At 46.5% G+C, this 19,227-nt stretch overlaps 1 protein-coding gene across 4 annotated transcripts; it reads right to left on the reverse strand.

Moving 5' to 3' along the window:
- Nucleotides 1-332: 332 nt before the first annotated feature.
- Nucleotides 333-18,940, reverse strand: GSG1 (germ cell associated 1). 4 transcript variants are annotated; one of them, XM_045364781.3, is made up of 7 exons: nt 18,760-18,878; nt 6,021-6,339; nt 4,736-4,804; nt 4,268-4,435; nt 3,436-3,588; nt 2,678-2,789; nt 333-751 (listed from the first exon to the last, which is right to left on the reverse strand). In XM_045364781.3, the coding sequence occupies exons 1-7, from the start codon at nt 18,805-18,807 to the stop codon at nt 409-411; spliced, it is 1,212 nt and encodes a 403-aa protein (XP_045220716.2). In that variant the 5' UTR covers nt 18,808-18,878; the 3' UTR covers nt 333-408. The 4 variants fall into 4 exon arrangements, with proteins under 4 accessions (XP_045220716.2, XP_005570254.2, XP_015285888.2 ...); XM_005570197.4 differs by lacking the exon at nt 4,736-4,804 and having other exon boundaries at nt 4,388-4,435; nt 18,760-18,940; XM_015430402.3 differs by lacking the exon at nt 4,736-4,804 and having other exon boundaries at nt 4,264-4,435; nt 18,760-18,940.
- Nucleotides 18,941-19,227: the final 287 nt, after the last annotated feature.

Consider the following 19,227-nt stretch of genomic DNA (forward strand, 5'->3'; position numbering starts at 1 on the left):
TCGCGTGTACCATGGAAAGTTGAGCGACAGTCACACTACCGTTAATTTGCTCACCTCCATTTCTCCAATTTCCAGACTGATAACTAGATTTATCAGACCCTTAACGTCAGTCAGGAAGTGTATTTTACTCCTCTTTTTATCTCCATGGTTTAGCCCAGAACTTGGCACAGAAGCTATCAGTAAAAAAGGGAATTCTGGATGTGTGAGATGTGGGGTGGGTGAAATGAGATGGAGCTGTAGAGGAAAAGAGAGCCATGGCACCCAGGAATCCCTTAGGACTTAAAGATAACCCTTATTCATAGCCTCTAAAAACCATGCTCAAGAGACGGACGTTGGCTTAAGCACATGTTGATAATCCGCAGACGTGTAAGGTGGGGCTCAAGCCTACTCCCCAAACCCGCTTAACTCCTAACACTGCTCTTCCTCTACAGATGACCTAACTGCTTCTTTCAGCTCCTGGCTGGCCTCTCGTTGAAATCCCTTGTTCCGCAGCTCAGAGTAGAAGTCGACTCCCTCAGAGACAGAGTGGATGGGCTGATTATGATACTGGTGGTAGCCGGTCAAAGAACCCGTGGTGGGGGCTGCACTTGACAGCTGCCGAGGGAAACACCGGTGGTGATGTGGTCGGCAGTTCGGGGGTTCCTTGAAGCTCTTACTATGCTTGCACTTGAACTCCAGCACCATCCTGGTGTACGTGTTGAAGGTGGTGACAGCTGACGCCATGCAGCAGGTGAAGGAGAGCCAGGCCATGCTAGGGACAAACGCACAAAAAGATTGGACAATAAGAATAGGACTTTCTTGAGAGAAAAATGCCATGACCTCTTCCTACTAGTAGACTAGCTTAATGCCTTGTAGGGATTTAGGGACTTTCCACCATGTTTCAGGTAAAGAACTGTGGGAAGAGAACTTACCGATTTCTAAAAAGAGAATGACTCATGTAGTCCTAGTATCAGACTAGGAGCTTAATGGATTTGTTTTCACTGAATTGTTGAGTTGTCGGTGCCATGCCCTTTTCTATCTGCTGTGCCTATTTTGTGTGTGTGTGTCTGTGTGTATTTGGACTCCTGTTTCCCAAGCTGCATTGACCCTTGTAAAATCTCCAAGATTCCCCAGGCCTGAAGCTGAGCTGTGTGCAGTGGACATAACCCACTGCATACCCTCCCTCTCCCACCCCAACACACACACACACACACACACACACACACACACACACACACACTCTGCCAAAGATGTCCCCCCACTCAGATGCTGGGAGGAATCATCCCTCTTCCATCTTCCTTTGTTTTGAACTTAGCAGTGTTAGGGTCCACAAAGTTGAGCCTCTGAAAGTCATTCAGGAAAACATTTACTACAAATCAGGAGGTATTACAGGTTGTACTAGTGGAATTTGCTTCGTATGAAAACAGTGTGGTTTTGGCTTACAGGAGTTCATAATGGATGGGAGAGGAGCTGGAGATTAAGGGAATCTGGATGGATTCAAGAAAGGAAAAGAAGACACTAGGGAACTATATTAAACACATTCCTGAAAACTTGGAAAATCAAATCCCTAAATCTCCCTGTGGTTCTGGGAAGCTCAGGAAACAGGAAGTTTTGTGAGGTTAGGGAGGGATTTCATGAGGCCAAGTGATGGTTAAAGCCAGGTCACATGCAGACACTGTGTGTTCATATCTGTTGCCTCTGACAAACGCAGTAGGTTCAGTCTGGGATGCTTCTGGGAGTTGATTGATAGGCGTTGCCTAGCCTGAGCTCCACAGCCGTAATGCCAAGAATGGCCTGAAGACAGACAAAAGGTGAGAAATGCTGGATCTGGGAACTGCATTGAGCCGATGCCCTGGCTGGTGGAGTAGACTCAGACTCCCAAATTATTAGCACAGATTGTGCCACGGGAAACGGGATAGGGCCTCGCAACAGACGTGCAGGCTTCCTTCTCTGAGTGGAAACTTGAGCCCATCACTGTGTCTTTTTCAGTGCTCTCAAAGTACTTAGCACTTAGTAAATATCAGTACAAGTTGACAACTTGCTGTGAATAAAGAGTGCTCCTTAAGGGAGAAAGTAAGAGCTCTCAAAGGTAGTATTTAACTTGAATGTGTTGCCTCGTGATGTTTGCTGTCGCTGTCTTTTTAAGAGAAATCTAAAATGACTGACCCCTTAGTTCTTTAAGGGTTAGAGAACGACTGTGGTAGTGAAGTGTTATTTCCAACGCGGTTCAATAGAATAAGAATGGATATAGAAGGAAGTGAAGAGGAGAGGAGTAAGCTATTTGCAGAGAATGCAATTCAATACAAATTTCCAAGTGATTTCTCGATTTCTCTGTTCTCTAATACCTTGAATCATTAAGAAAAAATAGAGCCTATTTCCATAAGGCCTACAAAATCAGTCTTGTTTCCCCAGGGTGACATATATGCCAGGTGAAGAGGCAACTGCCACAGCTGATAAGCAGGAAAACTGGACAAAATAACATCCTCCCAAGACACCCTCGAGGAATCCTCCCTGTACCCACTCAAGGCAGGGAAGAATGGATGTGTCCTGATGATGCAGCCCTGTGTGTGGTTGACAGGCTCCTGGGATGAGGGATGAAGAGAAGGCAGGGCTTCACCGAATAAGCATCTAGCTGGGGGTAGAAAATCTCATGAAGGTTGGCTGGGGCTACAAAGGTTCAGGAGATGACAGCACTTACTAGAAGGCCCAGCCATAATTCCAAACATGGGGTCTCCAGTCTTCCGGACCCAAGTTGGCAGTCGCCTGGAAGACTTGTGAATACATCATGTGGGCCACCATCCCCAAGAGACCTACGGAGGAAACAGGAAGGCAGAGCCCTTAGAGAAAGGCTTTCATGCCATCTGCCAGGAGTATGATTTCGGATCACCCTTCTCGCAGTCAGGCGCAGCCTCTGTTGGAGTAGCCCATTACCCTATGCCACCACATTTCCTGAAGAGTAATCCACAAGGGGGGCTTCTCCTTAAATGCACATCTTTGCAGTAGGTGATCCCAGACTGCAGGCTGAGAGCTATGGAAAAAGTCTGAGTCAATGCTGCACCCAAGGCCACTGCACCCCACCCCTACTCCTTCCCACCCACACCCCAATGTTGGCTTAATTCTTCATTTCATATGTGCATCTCTCACTTTATCCAATGGAGACTGGTCTTGAAAAGCTGTGTGTATGTCACAGCTGAAAAGTAACCCAAACAATAGATTTTACATATTGAGAAAGCTTGCAAATAAAGGAACCTAGAGGTAAATCATTTTGTAAAGTACATGGTGATCCAATATACAATTTTACATGTTACTTCAATTTAAAATTAAAGATGCCTACCTCCATTCTTTATACTGTCTTTGGGCTCCTTCTCCCCTTCAGGGCAAAGACTCAAGTCCTCCAGCTAGGGCTTCAAAGGTGGCCAGGGCCAATCACCCCCTTCCACTCCAGGAGCAACTCACCTGACAGCACAGAGGAAACAGCAGCAAAGGCGCTCAGTTTGAGCCCACAGGCAGGGTTCGCAGTAAGTAGCAAGTCCGTTAGTAGCAGGAGGAAGCTGATGAATTGAAGTCCGATGTAGGTGATCTGCGTTCCCAGGGATAACCATAGGATTTCTGCCAGAAACCAGAGGAAGAGGGAGCGCTCACCCTCAGTTAAAAAACTGAACAAACGGTGAGCATAGGATGCCTATTAGGAGTTAAGACCCTAGCAGCATCCGAGAAGGGGAGAATGAGGCACAGCTGAAACCAGGGAGGACCATTACTTCATTCTGGTTCTTTGACGTCGCTCACAGCTCCTACTCTATAACCAGTATATACCCAAGTAAGTTTGACCGACTGTCAATACTGTTGGGGAGATTTGAGAAGAAATCATCGAATTTTCATAAATCCTGCAGGGAAATAATGTTGCTCTAGTTATCATTTTTGTCCTCGTTTTCCTCATTTAATTTTGGGACGGTTCCCTCCCTGCCTCCTTTCTTCACTCCTTTCATTTGACCAAATAATAATATAATAATAGTGGAGGAGAAGGAGGAAAAACCTAAGCCTTCCTACACGGTTACTTGGCAACAAGAGTAGGTTAGCGCTGTTGGTGGTTTTCTATTTGTGAATCTTATTTATCCCCGCTGTTCCTTTTTTTGCGTTCCTGCATATGAATGAAAGTCAGTTCAAGGAGGAATTTGTGTCACCCTGTGGGGCTCAGAAGAGAAAAGTGGGAGATCACAGTGCAGTTTAGATCCGGAGAGACTCAAGTCAATGGTAACTACTGTAAATTCCTTATCAGACACATACTTGCCACAAAGCCCCAAGGGAGGGGAGGGGAGGGAAGCCTTCTCCATCAACCGCTTCCCTCCAAATCGGAGAGTGGGGTGACATGGGCCTTGCAACGTGGCAAATTCCAGTAGTCCTTTCTCACCTCTCTCGGTTGGTGGTGTGAGTTCAATGAAACTTCGGCACCTCTCCCCTGAAACATACAAGGTGCAACGTCATGGAACTGCTCCCGGGGATGGCTGGAATGAAAACCTTCCCCACCCCATACCTGGCGCTGCTCCCTCTGCTCTAACAGCACCTGCCCCACATAGAGCAGGAAAGCAGGAAAGAATACCTGGGTGAATGAATGGCACAGCCAAGAGTCAGCCCAGGTGAATTTCTCTCTCTTCAATCTCTGATAATGCAGAAGCTGTTTCCCTGAGAGCACCTACATAGCTTAATATTCCCATTTCCCGTGTCCTGAAGAGTTAACGATCTTAGTGTTAACTAATACCTTTTGCTGCCGCTGTACCACTGGACCGAAGGGCTCTAAATTGTTTCCAGGACTGGGGATGGAGCAGTGCTAAGTGGCACAATAATAAATATAAATGTAAATACATTTTTTAAAAAAATTCCTCTTCCATCTCCCTTTTAGCTCAAATAGGGAGAAGTAGCAGATATCAAATTGTTCATGATTCGGGGCATTAGAAAAACTTCACTACCAGGTGCTTTCTTCCCAGGACACAGAGTCACCTCTCAGTGTTCTGGGCAGGGAAGAGGAGGTGCCTTCAATTCGTTCCTCCAAACCTGAGGAACACACATCGACCAGCACCTGCCTGCTTTGCTAGTGTGCACCGAGGGGCAGGAGATCTGGCAGATCTGCCTTCAGTTCCTTGAGGGCTCCCTTATGTGATCTAGTTACCCTAGCTGGCTGGCTTCAGTTCCCCCACTTTTAAATGGTAGCAGTAATACTTAGAATGATAAAACACTTTGGGGCCAGGAAAAGGCTGTAAAGATTATCTACTGTGATGCTTTCATCTCACAAATGAGCAAATCAAAGCCTATAGAAGCGAAGTTATAGGCTGGGCGTGATGGCTCACGCCTGTAATCTTTAGCACTTTGGGAGGCCGAGGTGGGCGGATCACCTGAGGTCGGGAGTTGGAGCCCAGCCTGACCAACATGGAGAAACCCCATCTCTACTAAAAATACAAAATTAGCCAGGCATGGTGGCATATGCCTGTAATCCCAGCTACTTGGGAGGCTGAGGCAGGAAAATTGCTTGAACCTGGGAGGCGGAGGTTGCAGTGAGCCGAGATGGTGCCATTGCACTCCAACCTGGGCAACAAGAGTGAAACTCCGTCTCAAAAAAAAAGAAGGAAACAAAGTTATTTCTATGAGGTCACAGTTGAGCAGAGCTAGGGCTTTCCTACAATATTCCTCTCCGTTTTGTTTCTAAACAGCAATTCTAGGTCTCTAGACTGGAAATTCTCATAATGTGAATGGTCTAAATGAAACTTTTAAGGTTAATTCTATTTTTAACATGCTATTTTGAACCCACAAGTCTACTACAGAGGGAGGAAGTGAAAAGCCAACCTTATTAAAAGGGGCTGCCATAGAGAAGGACACTACACAGAGGTGGAAGGTTCTGTGCTGGGAGAAGGAGGTGAGGCCCACTGGGGTGTGGGCTGCACTTCCCAGGGCAACCCCAGCCCTAAGCGGGCCTACCTGGTTTCCATGCCTGCATTAGATCTCTTGCCCACCCTGACCCCGTTGCTCTTATATCCCAGAATTGAGGCTACCTGGTTCTTCCACAGTTTCCTCACAGGATAGCCATATGCCACTCCGGAAGCTCCGGAAGGAGAACCGGTCATCCCCAGTCTCCCAGTTGTATTGTACCACCTCCTGGGTGGATGTGTTGGTGGTATCTCCATCCAGGGACACTGGCATGTCAAAGCACTTGGCTGCCAGACCTTTCTCGCACAGGGGCTTGGGCACCTTCTGTGTGCCCACAAACCAGTAGTTGCTGAGCAGGGATATTGTGGAGAAGCTGAGTGATAGCATGCTGAGGACGGCAGATAGGAGTGTCCGCTGGCCAGAGAAGGCCTTCGCGAGCTCCATCTGTAATAGACAAGCACAAGTGGAAGGGAAGGGAGCAAGGGAGCTTGACTCAGAGTCGCCTCGGAGATTTGGCCGCCTTTCCCTGTGCTCCCTCTGCTCAAGCCATACCCCTCCAAGGCGGATAGGCACAACCCTCCTCTGCCAGTTTTCTCCAGGGGCCGCATGGAAGCCCGGCTTCAGGAGTGGTCTGCAGCCAGCACCCGGAGGGTCTCAGAAAACCATATGCCCGCACGGGGGCCTCAGAGCAGCTCTCTCTGACCTTCTCCTGTCCTCCTGTCTCAGTCCCACTCTTGCCCGAGGCTAGCCACAGAAACTAGGATCCCTCTGCCTCAAGGTGGGTCATAGAAACCAGAGCCCCTTTCCCCAGAGCCAGCCATAAAACCTAAAAATAGTACTCTAACTTTCCCTCTGCCTTTCCGTGTACAAACGGACCCTGAAGAAGTTTTCTGACCTAGCTTGTGTGACTGTAGGTCATAAGACTCCCATTCCAGAGAGGGTCGCGCCCCGCACCCGGAAGGAAGAAATGCACGCTCACAGAGGCCAACGAGAAGCAGGCCTTGCTGGGTTTCCCCCACGCGGTCTATTAACGTTATTAGATCAGGCCAGATGCAGTGGCTCAGGCCTGTAATCCTAGCACCATAATCCCTCCCAGAGGTGGGAGGGTTGCTTGAGTTCAGGAATTCATGACCAGCCTGGGTAACATAGTGAGACCCTGTCACTATGAAAAATTAGCCGGGCATGATGGTGTGTGCCTGTAGTCCCAGCTTACTTTTGAGGCTGAGGTGGGAGGATCACCTGAGCCCAGGAGGTCGAGGCTGCAGTGAGCCATGATCATGCTACTGCACTCCAGTCTGGGCAACAGACTGTCTCTAAAGTCTGTTTTACAGAGTGCAGTCTGTGCCATTGCACCCCAGTCTGGACTATCTGTCTCTAAAAAATAAAGAACAATCAATAAACAAAAAAACAGTAGATCATGTCCTTGATGTCCAATCATATTTCTACGTGACTGTCCATACTTTTTTGAAACTCAGCATAAAAACAGACAATTTTCCCTGCATCTTTGGGTCTTCATTCTGAAGGATCCCTTGTCATGTGAAACTATGATCAAATAAACTTGTATGTTTTTTCTCCTATTAATCTGCCTCTTGTCAGTGATTTTCAGTGAACCTTCGGAGGGCAAAAGGAAAGTTTTCTCCTGGCGTCTACACAACGCGGGGATGATGCTTCTTCAAGTTGACCTTACACAGGTCCAACCGCAGAAAAGCGGTGATTTGCGTAGATTGAATGACAGGGGCTGGTCTCTGGGCATGATATGCAGCAATACACAGAAGTAGGATAAAGGTGATCCACCAGATATGACAAATTAGAATGATGAATGCAGAAGTCAGAATGAATTGGATGTGAACGTATTAAAATCTTCCATTTCTGCTTCAAATGGTGATGAGAGTAGAATCAACATAGCCTCCAGCTAGCAAATCCTAGGGAGGGTGTGTGTGTGTGTGTGTGTGTGTGTGTGTGTGTGTGTGTGTGTGTGTATGTGTGTGTGTGTACCTTTATGGTAAGTGCCATAATGACCCCACCAACAAACAGCAGGGGGATCATTCTGAGTAGCAGTGATGGATCTGCCAGCAGCCACTACCTGGAGTTCTTGGACCAGCAGATTGAGCAAGAGAGAGAGAAGGTGGATTGCTGCAAATATTAATACCACTGCTGGCCAGGCCCTGTCTACTGAAGTCCTGCCCCTCTGGGGCTCACCCCAAGTCCCAATTGCTTCAGGGACATCCCCTAAACAGCACCTTCCATGGGAAGTGAGGCTTGGAAGGGCTTCAAGGACTGTGGTATGTGCCTTCTTAATGGTATTCTTTTCATATTTATTTTTGGTCATGTCTTCAAGCTTTCAAGATTTCAAGCTGCCATTAGGTAGCAAATGTGTCTTTGTGATTTTTATCTTTCCCACAGCAACTAGCACAGTATTTTACACATTAGACACTCAATACTAAACGACTGAGTAAATTGAGGATGTTCTGAATAAGCATCAGATAGCAATGACCTCAGTCAGAGGTTATATAAACTTTTTTTTTTTTTTGAGACAGAGTTTCACTCTTGTTGCCCAGGCTGGGGTGCGATGGCACAATCTCGGCTCACCACAACCTCCACCTCCTAGGTTCAAGAGATTCTCCTACTTCAGCCTCCCGAGTAGCTGGGATTACAAGCGCCGACTAATTTTTTTGTATTTTTTTTAGTAGAGATGGGGTTTCACCATGTTGGCCAGGCTGGTCTTGATCTCCTGATCTCAAGTGATCTGCCCGCTTCGGCCTCCCAAAGTGCTGGGATTACAGGTGTGAGCCACTGCGCCTGGCCGGTTATATAAACTTTTACATAACAGTTTATATAAACTTTTAACTTTATATAAAATAATAATATATATACACATATATAAATATATAATTATATAATTAATAATTGACAAGGCAATTGACAACTTCTGGAAAACTTTTATATAAAGTCTCAACTTTATATAAAAGTTTAGAAAAAAGAATTGGGAGCATTCCAAATGCTCTTCGTGGTAATCGTTTTTGGCTTTGTCTTCACTGACAGGTAGTAGCACTGACTTGCTGAAGCGTTTGCTATTGTAACAATGTAGTGAGCTATTGGTGTCCTCTTCCCTGCATTATAGATTCCTCTGAAAGGAGTATGGCAATGAATATTAAACTGGAAACCTCCGGGGGAAGCAGATGGATGCTTTGGGGCCTGGAGGATAAAAGAGGGCAGTGAACCTACTGGGATGTGGGGCTATGGAAACCTTTGGAGAGGAGATGGGGCTTCTGGTTCTGGGAGAGGTAGCAGTCGGGCCTAGCTTCCATCCACTGCCACAGAGACAACAGAATTTCAAATGCTCGCATTTGAAATTGTGGTGCCTGTGTAGGCTGGACAGCAGGTTTGGTGTCCACAGAGCCATGGGTAGGGTGTCGGCAGCCAAGCCCTTGGTCGGTGGAGAGGAACCTGGAGGGCGGTGTCTTCCAGCCTGGTGCAGAAGTGCCTGCCTCACGGTGGGGACCTAGAGGAGGCTGCCGAAAGAACTGAAGCCCCCCGGATGGCTCTGGCTGGAGCCCCTACTCTCTATGTCATTTTCAGCCTAAGAGAATAGGAGGGCAAGCTAAAATATGACCAGTATTAGACTGCCAACTTTGTTGAGTGGTGGCTTGGAGCCAGATTTAATTTGACTTAGAGGAGTAATTTGGCAAGTCTCTCACTTTGTGTTAGAGCAGTTTATACAGTCATATTAATGCACACTGAACAGAAAAGAAGCCCATGCTTAGTTGCTGACAGACGCTTCTTAAAGTAAACCTTCTTGAGCTTTCCAGGGGATCCTTCATATCAGAATTAATCAGACTTAAATCTGCTTAGCTTAAGAGCCATAAATAAAACCATAGTTAAATGGACAGGCCCATAAATTTCCCTCCCTTATCACGCCCAACTTAATGTTTCTACATTAACGGAGAACTTTACCTTAGAAATGAAACAATTTGTTCTTCAGAATTTCCAGGGACTAAGACAGTGCATATCACAAAGTGCTTATTATTTATGGCAATAAGAAATACACAAAGATCATATGCATGTAAAACCAATATACAAAACATGATAAAGACAACTTCTGAAAAGCAATCTGCTAATATGATTTTACTTTTAAAAGCACTCAACAAATGAACTCTGCCAAGAATTGTCAGTTCTTGCAAGACTCTGGGTGACCTTGACTAAGGACAAATTATCTGCAGCATCTGGGAGGAGGGAAGATTTTCTATTGCCAGACACTGAAGTCCTATGTTGCCCAGTTCCCCTTTCCTAAAATGTTTTCATCTTGGTTTTAGTTATGAAAATCCTATTGGTTTTAGTCATCATTCTCTTACTGTGAGTCATCCTTTTCTAATAATTCTTACATTGCTTGAATAAGAAATGGATTTCCAGGTAAAACATCTTCACTAACTATTTAGTGTAAAGACTGACCTAAAGACTTAGGCAATTCTAACTTTTGTGACCTCAGCATTCATTTTTCAACAATCATTTTCAGTCTGGTTTGGAAATTTGTCAATTATCATGTCAGATTTTAACTCCACACTCAATCCGTTTCAAGTTACACTTGCAAGATTTTTACTCCACATTCAATCCACTTCAAGTTATATATATTTGCAAGTTATTCTCGGGGTTATTCAGAAATAAGAAAGAATAATGAACCCTGTGCTAAGATACACCCACTTTGTGGCAACAAGGTGACAACCAATTTAAGGAAGAGGCAATGTGAGAAACAAAGAATAAAAAAGAGCTTGGACTGAAGCTCAAAGAGGTTCCTTCCGGAAGGAGTGTCCACCAGGCAGAGACACAAGGAACCTCATTCAAAAATCATCTTCGTGATATCAAATGATAATTTCACTCGAGAATTTTCAAGAATGATCTTCAACACCTATAGTACCATGCCCTTTGTCACATACTTTACTCCTTTCCCCAAACATGCCTTTCCCTGCTAGGATCCAATTACCTCTTGAATTGGAAGAACAAATCTAATTTTGCAATGGTTTCCATAAAGTGATTCTGAAGAAGTAATGACCATAAGAACAACTCTATCTTTGCGTATGCAACAGATCCTATGCCAAGGTGACTCTTGACTCTCTGGAAAAGGGACAGAGTGGTTTCTCTAACACTTGGGCCCTTAGATCATTAGGAAGTGCGTAGGCACCAATGTATAATCAGTAACCCTTCCATCAACATATATCAACAGAGTAACCCAAAATTAGCTAGAAATAGGCTAGAAAGGACAACAGATCGATGAGGCAGGTGCATAAAAAGAGCCAGGTACAAAATAGCTGTAGACTGCATCCCTTGAGCAATATGAGGGGAAGCCGGTTACCTTGGCCATGGTCAGCGTCTTGCAGCTTGTCTGGAAGAACCGAAGGATGCCATCTGCACTCCAAGTCCCTTTGGTTTAACGTTGCAAGAATACAAACTGTCTTCCTACCCTCCTTCCTCTCCTCCTACCCCTCCCTTTCTATCTCATATTCTTTGGAGTGCCTCATGATTAAATGCTGCCTTACAGGGAACATGGGCATTTAATAATTGACAAGGCAATCAGGGCCCAGCTGTTCTGGGAGATTACACCAGAGAGCTTGCCAATGGGGATCCAGGATTAAGCATAAAGAAGCAAGGACGTGCAATTTGCAGAGGAAAATTTCTTTAAAAAGTAAATGATGGTTTAGTTTCCACTGCCTGCCATTCTGTAGGTAACTGGAGTGAATAGATTGGGCTTGAATTTATGGCAGACATGAAGATATGGCAGGTCACCATTATTGCAGAAGTTTACCTTCCCTTGAGTAGGGTTTCCCAGCCCTTTGAAGAAACTCTGTTCTCTGCAATGTCAGGGCCTCACGGAGCCATGAACAGGAAATAGTTTCCCCGTTCCATGGGTGGTCTCCACCTTCCAGTTAGAACATTAGAATAAGTACTATTAAGTATCTCCTCTACACATGGAATGCTGAGTGAGAGTGTTGGCTGGGGATGGGGTGAGGATGCAGATAGGATTGGAGATAAATGAATTCCAGGATCCGGAAGGCCATGGCTATTTACCATTCCTCTCCCAACCTTCAGGCAAAGGAATGACAATATTTTATATTTCAAAAAAGAGTTTCTAAAATGTTGAGAAAGTAATCTGACAGACCAGTAAGGGGTCGTTTGCACATCTTCTTGCCACCAGTCAGTCAGAAGTACAAGTTGTTCTTTTTCTCCTCAAAATTGTACAAACAGCTGGGCCCGATGGTTCATGCCTGCAATCCCAGCACTTTGGGAGGCCAAGGCAGTTGGATCACTTGAGGTGAGGAGTTCGAGACCAGCCTGGTCAACATAGTGACACCCTGTCCGTACTTAAAAATACAAAAAAAAAAAAAAAAAAAAAAAAAAGCCAGGCATTGTGGCAGGCACCTGTAATCCCAACTACTTGGGAGGCTGAGGCAGGAGAATCTCTTGAACCCGGGAGACAGAGGTTGCAGTGAGCCGAGATTGTGCCACTGCCCTCCAACCTGGGCCACAGAATGAGACTCCATTTCAAAAAAAAAAAAAAAAAAAAAAGTGCAAATTAATTGGGACACCAACGTTGAAAGAGATTCTGCCGCTGTTTGTGAGTCCCTAAACGCTGCATGGACTTTCATCCTCCAAGCCTTTGCTGATACTCTTCCTTCTGCCTGGAATGCCTTCAGTCTCTTTTTATCTGGTGAACTGCCTGCCTCTCAACGAAATTAGTCTAAAAAGTCATCCACTCTTTGAAAATGTTTCTTTTCTCCCTAGGACATACAGTTCCCTCCTCATGGTCCTTGTCACACTATACCTCTCTCACAACACTTATTATTATTATTTTTTTAAATTTTAGCAGAGACAGGGTCTCACTGTATTGTCTGGGCTGGTCTCAAAATCCTGGGCTCAACCAGTCCTCCCACCTTGGCCTCCCAAAGTGCTGGGATTACAGGCGTGAGCCACTGCACCCGGCCTTCTCACAACACTTTCTATATTCCATTATAACTACTGCATTTGTCTTAAATGTAACTTCCTTAAAGGTCTCACTTTCATTTTAGAGCAGTTGTTCTCAGTTCTGATGGAGTATCAGAACAACCTTTGGAAGTCTGGAGAATATGCCGATTCCTGGATCCACCCTGAGATTTCATAATAGTTCTAGATGAGGCCCAGGGATTGGGAATTTTAGAAAGTTCTTAATATATACCCAGGGAATTCATGTAAAATGGTACCTGTTGGACTCATTTTGGGCTTACATTTAATAAAACCCTCTGTATCCCACCTGGCCCTTCCTCCCCCTCTTCCAGACTAGCCATGAGGCCGTATTTTTCCCATTCTATATTTGTGCAGTTCGTTTAGGGAATCAAAGGCAGGTTCTTGTGAACTTAACTGTTTGAATTAGTCCACGTTCTAGCTGAATGAGTTGCTTTGGATGTCTGCTCTCCTCAGACTGATGTTAACAAGCAAATTTGATAAACATGTGCCATGTTCAAGCATATTTTCTGCATCGCCCAAACAACCCTTTATTTATTGTGACAGAATCCACTCTCCTTTGGGAGGAGAAGCAGGAATTTTGTGTTCTTTATTTTTTTTTTTACAGTTGCATCGGCTGTTGGTTTCCTAGCTAGTAGTTTCATCATAACGCTGGGTGGCGCTATCCCCTCATCGTTTCCGCTTCCGTCACGTGCTTCCCCCACCAGTCGGCAAAATGTGGGTGGAGGTGGCTGCTCCTCCCCATAGGATCCTTTTTTTTTTAAATTTGGCATCCTCCCTGCCTGCTAATCTACAGAATGCCATGTGTCAGCCCTGTGGAATTCAGGGCTCAGGCTGAACTTTGGGGCATCCAGCCACTCCCTATAGGAGTCTTGTAGGATTGTTTCCTGTAGCACTTTTTTTTTTTTTTTTTGTGCGGCCAGTTCCAGCTTCAGTGACTCAGTAGATCCTCATATACTTCCCATGGGAAATACAACTCCACAGTATCAGAAAATACAGTTAGCCAATGTTTCCTGATGAGTTTTGTGCACATTTTTCTTTACTTAATTGTATCTTCATTGTCTTTCCACCCCAGAACAGTGAACAATTATTTTCCCCTCTCTGTGCTTACACCCTTCAAATACTTGCAGACACTTCTCATAGCCCGCTTGAGTCACTGTTTGGCACGGTCTTATGTCTTTGGTTTTTATTGCCTCTGCTCATAAACCGCACCCCCTGTGCCTTAATAGCCTGAAGTTCGCCTTCTCCAGGGAAATGGGGATGGGAGTGGCAGGCTCTTAAGTGTGTTATATGAGGAGGCTCAGGGGTGGATTTATTTAGAGTGAAGCTAATAAGTGAAGCTTCAGCTTCCATGTCCCCTACTCCCTCCACCTCTTCTAAAACCTTGTTACCTAATTTACACTTGTAATTATGCACTCTTTTTCTTAAAGAGGGCCTCCAAAATTATATTATTTTAGGCCTCCACAAAGCCTGGGTCCACCCCTTAGGAAGCTGTGCATTTTGTGTGCGTACTTGGCTGCCTGGCTGCTGAATGTGACCAGTCTTGATCTCCCCCTCCCCAAGGACCCTGGACCACAACGTCTAATTTCCTCTTTTTGACAAAACATGAGTTTTTCTGCCTGGCCACAAACATCAGAGCCCAGCATCCCACTCACTTCCTTTCATTGTAATTTGGGCATGTTAATATTTTTTTCTTCCCTTTCCTCTCTTAGAACAGAAGAAGTAATTGCTAGTCAATGCGACATAAATATAATTAGGTTCGGCTCAGAAGCTCATGACTCAGCACAGACACGAAGATTCCACACCTAAAAACAGTATTTAGCTCTGGCATTTTGGACTATGATCATTCCAAGATGACCTCCGCAGGAATATATATGCACCTCATAATTTATGACACCACAAGGCCAACGGTGGGGGATAACCCATATTTGCTAAGGTCCTCAGTCCCTGTTCCCTGTGCTGGACAAAACCACATTTACTAGGCTGTGCATCAAGAGAAAACAGTGGTCTTGGGGCACCTACACATACTTTGTAAATGGGAATGCAATTTATTGTTTTGTGAGTTCACTGCAGGTTAGGGGTGATTAAATGACAAGCGTGAATGCTGAGCCGGAAAGCAGGTTATATATCACACCACTTCCCTAATGCCAAGGCCTGGGGCTAAGGGATCCGGTGTTTTTCTTTGTTTGTTTGTTTGTTTGGTTTGTTTCTTTTTTCTTCACATCATCCATACTGGCATCTTCCCGGAAAGGTTTGTTTTCTCTCCCTGGCAGGAGTATCTCTATCCTGCCAGGAGCTAGATTTCCGACCCACGCGCCATTAACTTCTTTCTATTACTCAGTAGACAAAGGCTGGAGTGGGGTGTAAATGTTTCGGCTATCACTGGTCTGATGACCATGCCTGCCCCTGTTCTCTGCTCCTGCATGTTCTAGCATGTGCCTCTCTCATGTAACTCATCACATGGCTTTCCTGTCTGTTATGCTCATTTGACTGTAAGTTGCTTGATATAGTAGCAGCTATGTTTTATTCATTGTTTATCCTCAGAGCCTAGCAGTGTTTTAACATCTATAAATGAATGAATGAGGTTTGTAATGCAAAAAGGCTTATGGATACAATTAGGAATCCTGAGTGAAGATGTGAATAAAGAAGTGTGTCCAAACAGCCTTCTGTTGCTAAAGGAAACAGGATGCTTCCGGATTCACATATGTAAGAGCAGTGAGAAGCTACAAAGGAAGTCCTGGGTCCACAGGCACACCCTAAGCCTTTTTACGCAGATGCACCCAGAGTTTCATCAAACAGATTCTCTGCCAATCCATTTCCTCTCACCTGTGGAAACATTCCTGCTTTTAAATGAGCAAAGCCCAGAAAACAGTGATTATCTCATGAAATAGTATATTATCTTTAGTGCACAGAGATCAGGGGACAAACAGATTGCTCAAAAAACAGTGACAGATTGGAAATGTTATATCCTTTTCCAAGCTGGGTGGTCCCCTACCGATTAGAGCCATTTTGGATGATGTATCTCCAACCTTCTGAGCTTTTGCTGCTCTAACTGCAATGTTTACATCAGTGCCTGACCTTCAGCTCCTTCACTGATGAAGACAAAGAAGGTCTTCACACGGGACATTTTCACATTTGTTTCCCAACTCGGAAGGGAAGAGTAATGCCACCAAAATGCCCATGCTTAGTGTTCAAAATGACTACATCACTGTAGGACACAGCTCCAGGATTTATTCTTAGCTGTAACCACATTTAAGGGGCCACATCACCTCAAATGGTCACACAATCAAATGACTCTAGTCTTCCTAACGTAGATCCCGAGTGTTGGGAACACTTCAATTCAGTGGGAAGGACCCTGGAAAAGCGTTTCGGGACCTCGTTCTCGTCTTTCCCTTTCCGCCTTTTAATGGAATTGTTTGAGGACTTTTGCTAACGCAGTCATTTCCAGGAGAGGAAGCCGCCTTTCTTCCAGGCCCCAAGCAGCTGGAGTGAATCAGAGGGGCAGCCACATCTGCACTTCCTGTGGGGCAATCGCTCACGCGCGGGTGACGGCTCCCGCGGGCCGGCTGGGGTCGGGGGCTTTTGGGGACCGCGGGGCGGGGCGGGGGCGTAACGGGTGGGGCCTCTCGGGGGTGCCTGGGCCGCGCCATCTCCACTTCCGAGCGCGCCCTCCCACCGCAATGAGTAACGCGCCCCCTCCCGTTTACTACGGCGACCGGTCGCCTAGCAACGGGGCGCGTTGCCGCGGCGACGGGCCGGGCGTCTTTGGCATTGTTTGCGAGGCCCCGCCCCACGGCCGCCAACCACCCAGGGCTTCCTGACCGGGTGGGGCGGGGGACCCGGGCTGTTTCTTCCTCTGGGTCTTCCTGCGTCGGCTGAGAACCGTGTCCCGGGGGCCCTCCCAGAGAGCAGGGACTGCCAGGGCAGGCCAGGGACCCGGCGAGCCGCGGAGGGCGGGGCCATGTGTGTCCGGGAGCTGGGCCGGGGCGCTAGGCCACCTGCGGCGCGGCCCCTCTGCGGCCTGGCGAGGCTGGGCGGGAGGGCGGGAGAGACGGGGTAGTCGGAGGGATTCCTTACACCCAGGCGGGTGGGCCAGGGCTCGGGATGTGTCGGGCTGCTGGGAGTCCAAAGTCAGGCATTTCCCTGCCCCTGCCTCCTAACGCTACGGGTCCCAGGCTCCCCTTCTACGGGAAGGGGATGTCTGCACCTCATTGGGAGGACTCGAGGGGCGGGACTTCGCCACCCAGACCCCTCAGCAGATCCGAGTTCTATTTACGACCCCTATGCACGACTGCACTGAGGATTTTGGCCAAGTTACTTAACCTCCCAGAGGGTTAAATTTACCCTCCGGGGTAAATGAGGGCAAAGAGTTGTCCTTCTGTGAAAGTCGAAACAGGTAGAAGAGTGCCTCTAAGCAGCAACGAAGGGGAAGTGCACGTGTGCTACCAGCAGACACCTTGCTAGACCCTTCAGACATCTTCCTTAATCCTCACAACCAGCGTGAAAGAGACGTGGCATCCCCACTCTACAAATGAGGGTTCCGATTCAGAGGGTTTGACTTGCTCAAGGCCACAAAGCTAGTAAATGGTAGAGTCAACATTGGCAATCTTTGAGGACTGTTCGCCTGACTCATCACCAGGCTGCCACTCAGTAAAAGCCAAGGCACAGTCACCTTTAACAAAATGTACAGATTGCAGGCCAGATTATGGGACCTCCTGCAGAATGAGGCAATGGAGTAAGTGTACTTTATACCTCTCAGGTATATATTAGCAACCAGACGCTCCCATATTCCCTCTGTGTCTCTCCTAGAAAACCACTGATAAAGAACAATAATAAAATTTATTCTAAGCCGTGACTGGCTTTTTCTATCATGTTCACATCCACTTCTTTATCATCTGTTCACTTTGGGCTGCTTCTGAATCAGGGAAACTGCCTGAGCCCACACCCCGATGGCTCTTCAGAACCACCAGCTCAGCTCTGCAGTCCCAGAAGCACCTCTTAAGTTATCCTGTTCTTTCCTTTGAGATCCTAACTTCCAGCTGGTCAACTACACACCACATTGCTCCCTCCGTTGGAGTGTGTGTGTGTACGTGTGTGTGAGTTTGTGTATGTGCTAGTTTGCTGGCTAATCACAAGCTTCATTTTTCTCTCATGAGAAAGGCAAGATATTTGCGAATGAACACCATTTGTTTTTTTAAGTAATCCTTAGAGCTGAAAATTGGGAGGCTGGTCGTTTCTGAATGTAGGTCAAATCCTAAACAAGCCGCAACTTCTCTGCAGAGTGTGAGAGTCTGCCCGGGTCTAGAAGGATCCCTGAAGACTCTCCTGGATTCTCTGAGACCAGAAAGAGCTCGACCGTGTGTTGTCCTTCCCAGTTCCAGATCAGAGCTGGTTTCCAGCAGGACTTTGGGGGTGCCCCACTGTTCTCTGGCATAGAGCTTGATGTCTGCTCTTCCAGCTCACTGTGACACACAGCTCTATTGTTGCCACCACTACTGGGCCTTTACCGGGCTCCAGATTTTGGCAACAAGAATAATACAGATGAAAGGAAAAAAGGAGAGGCATAGGGAGCCCTGGGAACAGAGAGGAGAAGGAAGACGATGAGGCAAGGGAAGAAGAAATGGAAGTTTTAATGAAGGAAGATGAAAAGGTAATAGGCTAAGGTATGGACATACCAGTTTTATCTATGAAAACTGGGCTGAGTAACACATTTTCATTCCATTTTGTAGAACCCTATAGTGCATTTCCAAGCTCCTTACTGTGACCATGTGAAATACATGAAATTGATGAGTTAGTGTAACCTGTGTTACAAATCCAGCAGTAAGTAAGTATGTGTACGAGATGTTCATGAGATTTCAAAATCCATGTACCTACCTCCTGGGTGAGGCAAACATTTTGAGTCAGTTGAGAGGAATCGCTCATTCACTCTTGCAGTGCGAAGGCAGAGAAGTTTCAGTTTATCTTCTGTTCTGTCTCAATCAGTTGGGTAGAATGGGTGTTTAGCGTGAGGATGAATCAGCTCCCCTCTTGCCAGCAGAGGGGTAAGGTGGTGTGTGGTGGATTGGAGAGGATGTCCTGAGGGCAGGACACCAGCCAGGGCGGGGCTAGGTGACTCAGGGGGTTTACTCTGTGATGTCACAATGGCAGGCAGGGGTCTCCTTGTTGCTCCCTCAGCCTCCTCCTCTTTCCAGCCCCAGAAGGATTGGGGGGTCATGCTGGGTACCTGCCAGTGGCTGGATGTCTTCTGAGGTCGTCCAGATCACTGCTTCTCTTATTGTGCGTAAGATTCACCTGGGGAGCCTAGTCAAGTGCAGGTCCTGAAGGTCTGGGATGGCTCTCATG

This window comes from Macaca fascicularis, chromosome 11, assembly GCF_037993035.2.
Source record: "Macaca fascicularis isolate 582-1 chromosome 11, T2T-MFA8v1.1".
In the NCBI taxonomy this organism is placed as follows: Eukaryota; Metazoa; Chordata; class Mammalia; order Primates; family Cercopithecidae; genus Macaca; species Macaca fascicularis.

What these genes read in the sequence shown, in the direction of transcription:
- GSG1 (XM_045364781.3), bottom strand. Translation starts at nt 18,807, where the DNA reads ATGAGCGATTCCTCTCAACTGACTCAAAATGTTTGCCTCACCCAGGAG. An exon ending in TGGTACAGCGGCAGCAAAAG is followed by an intron (nt 4,436 to 4,735) that starts GTATTAGTTAAC and finishes TGTATGTTTCAG; the next exon opens with GGGAGAGGTGCCGAAGTTTC. An exon ending in CCCTCCCTTGGGGCTTTGTG is followed by an intron (nt 3,589 to 4,267) that starts GCAAGTATGTGT and finishes GGTTTCTGGCAG; the next exon opens with AAATCCTATGGTTATCCCTG.